At 38.9% G+C, this 10230-nt stretch overlaps 1 protein-coding gene across 1 annotated transcript in view; it reads left to right on the plus strand.

The window, feature by feature from the left end:
• pigg (phosphatidylinositol glycan anchor biosynthesis class G) overlaps positions 1-10230 on the plus strand; it is a 149783-nt gene that overhangs the window by 27596 nt on the left and 111957 nt on the right. Inside the window, exons 5-6 of the mRNA XM_015383372.1 lie at positions 545-683; positions 9057-9269. Of these exons, the coding sequence (XP_015238858.1) occupies positions 545-683; positions 9057-9269 (352 nt within the window). The remainder of the gene's footprint in view (positions 1-544; positions 684-9056; positions 9270-10230) is intronic.

Genomic DNA, 10230 nt, shown 5'->3' on the forward strand with positions numbered 1-10230 from the left:
TTGCCTGCTGTGTCTAAAAGTAGCAGCAGCAGCAACCCAGACTGACAGCAGCTCATTGGCTGATTAGCATCACGCGCAGCCTGGTCCCGGCATTGTGGAGGGCTTTACCGTATTAACAGGAGAAGCGGCGCAAATTAAATTAGACACTGCAGTCGGACAACATACAGTAATTTATAAATGTTTTAAATCAGGCTCAGTCCGGATTAGCCAGCAGTTGGGTCCAGATCCAGTCTGCTAATCTGTGACCTCTGCACTATACTATAGGACACATTGTTATATATGTGGATTTTCTTGGTTAGTACATCCACCGACTGTGAAATTACCCGTGGAACGTCTTCCCACAGCCGGCAAACTGCTTGTTTATGCAGCCAAATGCTCCACATGTAGGCATTTTTACTACTTGTCTCTGTGTGAGTGGGGAGTACCAGCATGGTAGACGGTGGCTTCACTTTTTTCGGCCAACCAGCAATCCAGTGAATAAATAGAAATCAGTGGTTCACACCTGTAGAAGGAGGTCATTGACCCTTGTGTTTGGTTCTCTTAGGAGGCAGAGGGGTCTCTGCCCTACCTGCTGGTGCTGTGCGGAGACCACGGCATGTCTGAGACCGGCAGCCATGGAGGCTCCTCTGAGCCAGAAGTCAACACGGCTCTCCTGCTCGTCAGTCCAGCCTTCAAAAGGAAAGGTAAACTAACTAATGCTGCTTCATCAGTGTAAAAAGTAGGACCCCTGCTTTGTCTGTCAGCTTTACACCCCAGTTAGAATCAGTTTTGAGTCGTTTTTCCTGCTCCCAGATGAGGTTACATCTGCTGTAATGTGAGGAATGATGTCATCGGGCTCACTAGCAGAAGTGAGCTTTGAAGTGATGAATGAGGCTGAGTGTGAACGTGTGATGGCGATAACAATGTTGTTATCAGATTCTATTTTCTGACATTTCCCTTTGCTTGTTTTTTATTTAAACACTATTTATGGTAATGAATCTCTTGCAGTCAAACCACTGGTTCACTAAGGTTCTCCAGACACTGAACAGTGTAAACACTAGCAGGTTTTAGAGCAGTGGTCTCTTACTTATTCGGAGTCAGAATCACTTTTTCCGCTGCTTGCTATAAAATAGAATTTGTCAAGTGATAAAGATTTTATGTATATTGAAATCCTAGCAAGTAAATTTTATTTGCAAGCACATTTCAGAGGCAAGACAAATAAAAGGGCTTTACGTCATAAAAAACCTCAGAACAAATGTGCAGTAAAAGTCATTTAGGGTTGCATCTAACAATTATTTTGCAAATCGATTAAACTATTTTGGCAATGAAATGTAACGATCATATAATGAAAAACACTAACTTTTATTTCTTAATAGTCTTTAAACCAGTGGCGGCTGGCCAAGAGGGCGCCAGGGCACCGCCCCACACCCAATGACAATTATTAAGACATTAAAAAAATTATTATTTCTTTTTATAATTTAACTTTAAAATAAAATCTAAAATATTTTGAAATATATCTCTATATTTTTAGATGTAAGATAAATTTAATTTAATTAAATTTAATCTTTAATGACTAGTGAAGCATCATTCCAATATTCGTCGGATTGGTGACGTATTTCCGCCCTACAGCGCAAAAATCTTTGCCCATTGACTCTCGTTAAAAGTTGTACATGCACAGTAGCTCCTCTGCAGCTAGGCTGCGACCTGAGGAGACAGGAAGTGTATTTGCTCACCATCTCCCGCCACAGTGCAGACGTTACGCGGGTGATTGACAGGTCGAGTCACGGGGGTTGGACAAGCATTGGAAAGAGAGAGGAGAGAGAAATGGTGCAAGAAATTTCCTTTTCCAGGATCTGGTTTAGCAAGAAGGCTTGGCTAGCAGCATGTAGCTTTTAGGCCAATTTATTTTTCTGACACACAGCCTTTGCAACCGTCAAATCTGTCTCTGTGCACAACCGCACCCCCGCCGCGCAGAGGTTGCAGAAGTGTGCAGACAAAAAGCAGCTGTTATTGGTCCTTGGTATGCCTTTCCGGCTGTCTGTGTGGTCGTCCTTCTCGATTTGCTGCCGGTGCGCCATTTTTAAAAACAAAGGAGTAATAACAACAATGGATAACCACGATGATTGTCGAGAAGGTTCGGAAGTATAACCACTTGTACTATGCCTCAGACATGTTGTTTTGGAAAATAACACTCCCGCCAGTGCTGCCGAAGAAGTTTTCGTAATCCGCCATATTAGAGAAGTTCTCGCGAGTTCTCTAATAGGCTCCCCCTAGAGCTATGGTGGGAAACTGCTGTGCGTCCCTAGAAAGTCCAGGCCGACGTTGCAGACGCGTACCAGCAAAACTGTTTTGCGAACAGACACACGCTCTATTTAAAAGTTGCTGTTTGCATCGCTCATACAAGCTTACTTTCCAAAAAAAGATTTGCAATTTTTCCACTATGTCAGACTAACCACCAGAGTGAAAATGGGGACGAGCACGTAGGACAGCTTTACATAAACACATGACCAGAATGATAGACAATTAGGAGGACCACTTATTTAGATGATCCACCCTGAAAAAGAACATCCTCCACTATACCTTTAACTACAGCAGGGGTTAAAGATTGAACTCTATTAAAACATGCAGTGCTCATACAGCTGTTTACCCCCAATGTGGCCTGGTACGGGTCCACAGGAAAAGAGAATGAGTGTGGGAGTTTTTAAAGGCAAGCTCAGCAGGGAGGCCTATAGGCTGATTTATACCCAGAAACCAGGTCGTCTGCGTGTGTGTCTCAGTGAACGCAGATATGTCCCTGCCCCTTCCGCAGACACTCTGCTGCACCTCTCCGAAACTGTAGGGAACAACAGACAGGACGCATCTTATTGGTCAAATCTGCGTATTTCCTGGTACCTTACTGGCTTGTTTTCTTTGTATGACCGCCATTGTGGAAAACGACTCGTGAAGATAGACCAGCTAGAAGAGCGAGGTGCGTTAGAACGCTGGGACCCTTTTTCCACCTCTATCTCCGCTCTTTTTCGCCCTCATGTCCCTCCGTTGTTGCACAAACGTAGCCCCACTTCCTCACCGCCTAGGCCGTATCTAGACAGACAGCTATTTCGTGATTGTCCTTCTTGGTTTGTGGCGACGCACTGCTGCAGGAGGATAACCAGCCCTTATCCCTCTGCGTGTAGAATCTTCTCCTTTGCAGTGTCCTACTGAGGGGCTGCACCCTGTAGAGTTTGCAAAGAAAGCCTGCATAGACATTGGTCCACCAAAGCCCAAAATTAATATCATGGCTTATGGCATGACATGATTATGAGAGCAGTCATAGATGAGGTAAGAAGGAAGGAAATGATTTGAGTTTACTTGAAGGGGCAAATGTTTAGTGTGTTGTAGGATAGATAAAGAGGTTATAATGTGTCATTGAGAGAGAAACAGATCCATGTAAAATGTCTTAAATGTTTGATGAAAATCAAGTAATGAAAAGTTAGTCTCTCTAATTGAATGTAGCATAATCTTGTAAGGTGTTTTCTTTTTAAGTACTGCCTGTAGAAATAAACATGGTGACACTGAGTCAATGAAATCTGCGGCCTCATTAGCATAACTGACTTATTTTTCCAAACCAGGGGTCATTAGCAGAGAGCTTTTCTCCCTGTTGTTTTCATTAGCGCATGCTTCACCATATAAGAATCGGTGCTCGCTGAATACCTGAGCTTCACTCTTTAATCTCATTGCATCACTTAGAGAAGCACATATTGGCAGAACATTTAATTGACTTTGCTTGGAGGACCCTGAGAGGCAAATCCACTTTATTCAGGCATTGCTAGGACTGTTGTTGCTTATTTCAGTAAGTGTCTGCCTCTATTTGGTTCGATCTCTCCACCTTCACTGTCCTCAAATCGGTTGTGGATAATTGCTCACATTTTGACAATGTTTTTAAAAAAGGAGAAGGAAAAAAACAACTCTTGTTACCTCAGCTAAACCTTGAGAATCAAGTATTAAAACTAGTTCAACAGCCGGCCGTTGTTTAATGGACAGCTCACTAAACACATGGAGGTTTCACCATCTGAATTGTGCACACAGTGCAGGGAGAGAGGAACACGTTGAACCGCTGAATGAAAATGTGGAAAGTAAATATTTAAATTTTAATCCCCCCTTTACTTCTGTTATTTTTTTTTCTCTGAGGGAATAAGAAGTGAAATAATTTTAACATTTTTATGTAGTTTTTGGTTGCAGCAGTTTGCATGACTGCTCAAGATGTTTTAACATTTTGAAAAAGGAACAAAATGTTTACTTTGGAGTGGAGAAACTGATCAGAGAGTCTTTTAATAACCTACTGACAAAAATATCCAATGTAACGGGTGCGGAAGGTGAGGGTTCTTTAAAAAGAAATACTGTAGCTCTGATGGTTGGAAATGCCATGGCTTAATGAGAAACTTTAATTAAAAAACAAGAACAATAATTATAGAATTCCTCTAAAATGAAGCGAATTGAAGTATATTTTCTATTCATTCTTTACTTTTGCAGGCACCTTAAAGTTTTAGTTAAATTTCAATTTCAGTCTCCAGTCCTGCACAATAAATAGTGATAATAGTGCAGACCATGCTTTAATATTGGACATTTTATTCTATAGGTTTGAGTTCAACCTTCAGCTGTGACACACATCCAAACCAAGCAGAGGAACAGCCTGGATGTAGAGAACAGCCTGGGATCAGCTGTCTTTCACACTAAGCTATCGGAGCTCAATGTTTTGATTAAAAACAAACTAATTCTAATTAAGTCAGTCTGACTATAATTTTGGTTCTGTATTTTGGTCCTGATTCATCAAGTTAACCCTATAATGCCAAATGTATCATATTTGATACATACGGTTTCTGAAATGTTTTGCATCTGACAACTTTTGCATAATTTAATGGTAAAAACTTTGCTCAAAATCCTATTGTACACAATCAGATATACCTGATAACAGCCAGTAGAAGACTACACAAAAAATTAACTTGACTTATCACATAGTAATAAATTATTAATATCAAAAATGTATTTCTGTTTTTTCTTTTTACATATTTTGTTAAAAGGGAAATAAGGAATTAAAACCAAAAAAAAAAAGTAATTTTCTGTTTTGTTTTATTCTAGGATCGGGCTTTAAAGGGTTAAATCTGACTCTAAGGGAGTTACTCAGAGGAGCTCCTGTTTTATAAATACTGGATTATAATATGATTTTATTTTGTATTTATTTAGATTCCTTACTAACTTCCAGGCAAAGTATTTACATTGTTTTTATTTGAGATGGAAAACACAAAATGCCTAAGAATCAAATGCTGAAATTGAAAGATTCAGTCAAATAATTTTTATTTTATAATTAGTTATTGTACGTTTTAAATTTTTAAACAATCATCAATACTTTTGACTGAGAGGGGAACTCATGGTAAGACAAAATGCCCAAAGTGGAACACAAGTCAAAAAAGGTCTGGAATCACTGATCTGATGCATCACACATCTGCTGAAAGGTTTGCTCTCTCTCTCCTTTTTGCAGATTAAATGCAGAATGCATGTCTTGGCATAGAGGTGAAAAACTGCTTCCTGAATTCACTTCAAAATGGCAAACTTTTTAAACTTTCTTTACCATTTTTCCATAACCTCTGTATTAAAAAAATATTTTTATTCAGAAGCCTAGTCAGTGATGCATTCACTGGTAGCAAAAGGATTGGATTTTGCCATCAGTGTTTCTATTGATCAACTGTCTGATAAACATGAAAATCTTGTTGCATCTCTGAAGATAATTGAAATTCTTTTATTGTGTTTTTGGAGAAGGATTAGGGCCACTGAATAAAAAACAAAAGGTAACTGACTTTTAAATATTATTTCAGTTTAATATGGGAAAAAAGTCAGACTTTTGACAGCTAACAAACATGTTAGCATCAAGCCGTAGCCATGTCTAGACTAGACTAAACTAGCTCTCTTGTTTTAATCGCCTTCTGCTCTTCCATTAATGAAATAGATTAACCTGGGACCCCTCGGACTTATAAAAAGTCTCCTAATTCCATCATTTTCCACCAATGTGTTACAGGACCTCCCAAACAACTCACATCTTTGTTATAGAAGCCGAGTGCTCCCACATCTCTTCCTTCAGGGTGCCCTTTAAGATTAAGACCCAAGATTCTGAGATTAAAGTCAGAATTCTGAGAAAAAAAGTCAAGATTCTGACTTTATTCCCATATTAAACTGAAAAAACTTTTAAAAATCAGATTTTTTTTTTTTTTTTCCCCCCAGTGGCCGTTATCCTCTTCCGTACGTTTTCCTCTATGGAGATGAGTGTATAGTTTTTCTGATGGATAAAGCCTCCTCCCCTTCTATATGGAGCATTGAGATCAAAAGCTTTGTTGAAAACAGAACTTTATACACTGGGTTTAAAAAGAGGTTTTCCTGTTTTAGCTATTAGCATAATTGCAACTAACAATACCAAGTTTAGATATGCAGCTAAACAAAAACAGAAAAAGCAGATTTAGTTCCCTGTAGACTATTACATTCCCGAGGTATGAACTCAGTGTTGCTCCTTCTATTACAAAATTGATCATTATCCGGCTTGTATCAGTGTGTTGAAATGAGCTAAGGATTTTGTCTCACTTCCTGACAGATCCTCTGTTCATGCAAGAGGTTTTCTGTAAGAGCTTAATTCATTACTGCAACCTGAAAACTTCACTCAGATGCCGACAGTTTGGGGAGAAAAAGCTCTCCCACCGCCTGCCTGTGTTGTCGGAAGCTCTCTTCAGGAAGCAAATTGTCAACATCGAAAACGCTTGACAGGAGATGAGCTTTGAAAAGTGGAGCGCAGGACCCATTTGATGACGATGATGATGATTAAATTCACATCTTATTTGGTAGATGTTGTTGCAGACGTCCTGACAAACCCTCCTCATGGGTGTTAATGTGGGAATAATGATGTGGAGTTGTTGTTGCCCTGGTTTGAACCCATGAAAGTCGTATTCTGCCTCATGGATTAAAGGAATTTTAGACTTTTCCTTCTCGCCCACTGCTAAAGGTTCAGAAGTGGTGGCCCAGCAGGAACTACAACAACATGCGGCATTAAATTAGCACGTCGTCATTGTCTTCCCAGTTATTGAACACTGGGATGTTTCACAGCTACTGCTGATTTTACGTTTCTGACTCCAGGACAAGAACAGTTTTTAAAAAGATTTTTCCTGATGAGGCGTGTGAAAGGCTTTGTGGGAAAGAACCAAAAATGTTTCTTAGATGCAAAGGGTGTAACTTTGTGATGAAAGTTGGTGGGGACAGTCTGGGGGGGGTTTACTTGACCTAAACCCCTATATTAGGTGTTTGTATTTTCTAAAAAATGAGCTCAAACATATATTTATTGAATGCTTTCCTATTGTTGAGAACACAAGAGAACCATAACACACTGCTATTTATATTTATAGATAGTTAGAGAGCATTTTAAATGAAGCTTAGCATATTTTTTCTTTTAAACTTTCTGGTAAACTTGCCAATATACTTTATTAGATGTTGCTTATCCTGTTTCACCTTTAAATCTTCCCTCTGTGCTATTTAAAAAGATTTCTTTACTAGGGCTGGGTAAAAAAAATCGTTTTAATCGATTTTGAATCGATTCCTTTACATATTTGCAAAGTCGATGTCTACGGAATGAGATCGATTAGTACATAATGTTCACACTCAAATGAGCAGGAAAGATGCACTCAAGATCACTTCAAGCCAGACAGCTGCAAATATAGCCAACAGGTTGACTGAAGACATTAACAAATGGGGGCTGACCGGCAAAAACCTGTAGTTGTTACAGACAACGCTGCAAATATGGTTTGTGCAGTGAAGATAATGCAGCTCATGAATGTCTGAGTGAGTGAAGCTTTACTTTTTCACTTTTCACAAACAAGTTTGCACTTATGAGACAGTTTTGTTCACATCTCAAGTTTAAACCGTCCAATTTACAAGTTTGCACTTTGTGTTTAATGTGACAGGAAAAAAATAAAATACATGAGTATTTTGAAACACAGTTGAACCACCTTCATTATTGTAAAAACAGATCGAATCGAAATAAATCGATTCAGAACTGAATCAAAATCGAATCGATTCAGGACTTTGGAGAAAATACCCAGCCCTGCTCTTTACTAATATAATGATGCCAGAAACTGAATTTCAAGATACGTAGAAGCTCTGCAGTCTGATTCTGTCTGTAAAAAAGGGAAAAAGTGTTAATTTTAGGCTGTAACTGGGAGTCATGGTCTTCTGAGAATCCCAGCTTTTATAGTAAAGAAGAACACAAAATTTAAACTATATTTTCTCAAGCTTCTTGCATTATAATACTAACTTGTATAAACTTACAATCTTTTGCAGAAAAAGCTCTGTGTGTCTAACAAATGGATTTTGTCGGAGGCATCTCTAATTTTTTTTTTTACTTTTACTTAAACATGAAAGTAGCTGTTGGTGAATATTCAGCGAGTGCTGCTGTGTGTCTCTCTTCCAACCACGTAGCTACTTTGTACGTTAGTGAAATGCGATCACAGAATGAAATGTCTCAAAGCGACCGATTTGATGATGTTACACTGTGAGGCGGGACACAGGAGCAGCATGAGAGAGGAAAAAAACACCGAATGAAAACACTCTGCGGAACAAAGAGCAGAAAGGCGGGAAAAAAAGCAAAAATTATTGGTGGGGTCTGTCTCCACCAGTCTTCACAATGTTATGCCTGCGCTTAGATGGACAAAAAATGTAGTTATTAGACTTTGTCTTTAGCAAAACACTCACAGCCACACTGAAACGGCTCTAAATATTTATCAGGCCTTTCAGATACAAAACCGACAGCTGTTATTTAGACCAGAGGTTCCCAAACTTTTCCATGTTTCATGTTTGCAAACTAACAAAGATATAAATATGCAAACAGAAATTCATCTTTTTAAAGTTTATTCTTGCTGATAGAAGTGATGCTTCTGGGTTTGATTCCCAGCCCATGCATGTGTGGGTTCTTCTATTGCACTCAGTTGCCTGATAAGCTAAAGAACTGCCTCTGGTCAGTCTGTGTTTTTATCATCAGCCATCAGCTCGCTTCTCTTTTGTTCTTAAAGCTGGATTGGAGAAGCCTGCAGTGGTGGAGCAGGTCGACCTGGCCCCGACCCTGGCCCTGGGACTCGGGCTGCCCATATCTCAGAACAGCGTCGGCCGAGTCATCCCCGGCGTCTTGGAGGAAGCCCCGCTCCGGGACCAGCTGCGCTTCCTGCATCTCAATGGCCACCAGCTCAGCTGCCTGCTGCGAGACAGCATGGCTGACCACGAGAAAGGTAGGCGAGACATTCAGCCCCGCTCCTCCACCTGACTGAAAGCCACGGCCTTGTCTGACAGGTCGTCTCATTGTTATGCTGCGTTGTTTTGCGGACCTGTAATCAACTCTGGGGGAACTTTCACACTTCATTCACACAGCTCCAAGGTTATAGTGGCAGATTTAAGGCTTAGTTTACTCAAAAGCAAAATCCACTGCAGTCCTTTCTCACTTGATGAGATCTTGTTTTAGTTGCCGTCAGTCAGAAACTGTGACATGAATAAACCTGAAGTATACAGTCAGTTCCTATTACTGCACCTCAGCCGCCATCAAAGTGTGGAACCAAATTTCCATATTTATTCTGCCGTGTATAAGATGAGCTCTGGCACCACATAATCATATTCATTGCATCATTTTCATTCTCAGGGACACAATCATTTGTATTTTATATTAGAAATGATTCAGTTTAGGAATAAAATAGAAAATAACTCCATGCTGTCCAAACTGCTCTTTTTACTTTAGTGTATCTTTGTTCAACATTTTTACATTTACTCTGCAATGCTCTGATTACTTTGTGCAAGGTTGCAGAGCACAAGGAGGCATTCAGTAGCAAAAACACATAAAAATATATAAATTAGATAAAAAGGGCTTTTTTTTTATACAGCTCTAAGTATATGGAGTGAAGTTTGTTTTGTTCTTTTTGCAAACCAAGAACACATTTTGTAAATGGAAAGGAAAAAACAATCCAATCCAAAATTGCAACTTTGAAAAATGTTTTAATCAAACAATTGTTTATAGAGTTACTTTTGAATAACTTTTAAGTAAAAACCTTTATTTTAAATCATTATTATTTTAAATCATCTCAAATAGATTTTTCTTCCAATTTTAGTTTAGACATTTTTAAAAATGTTTTTTCAAATTTTATGTATGTATATATATATATATATATATATATATATATATATATATATATATATATATAT

This window comes from Cyprinodon variegatus, unplaced genomic scaffold (assembly GCF_000732505.1).
Source record: "Cyprinodon variegatus isolate N-32 unplaced genomic scaffold, C_variegatus-1.0 Scaffold283, whole genome shotgun sequence".
Classification (NCBI taxonomy): Eukaryota; Metazoa; Chordata; class Actinopteri; order Cyprinodontiformes; family Cyprinodontidae; genus Cyprinodon; species Cyprinodon variegatus.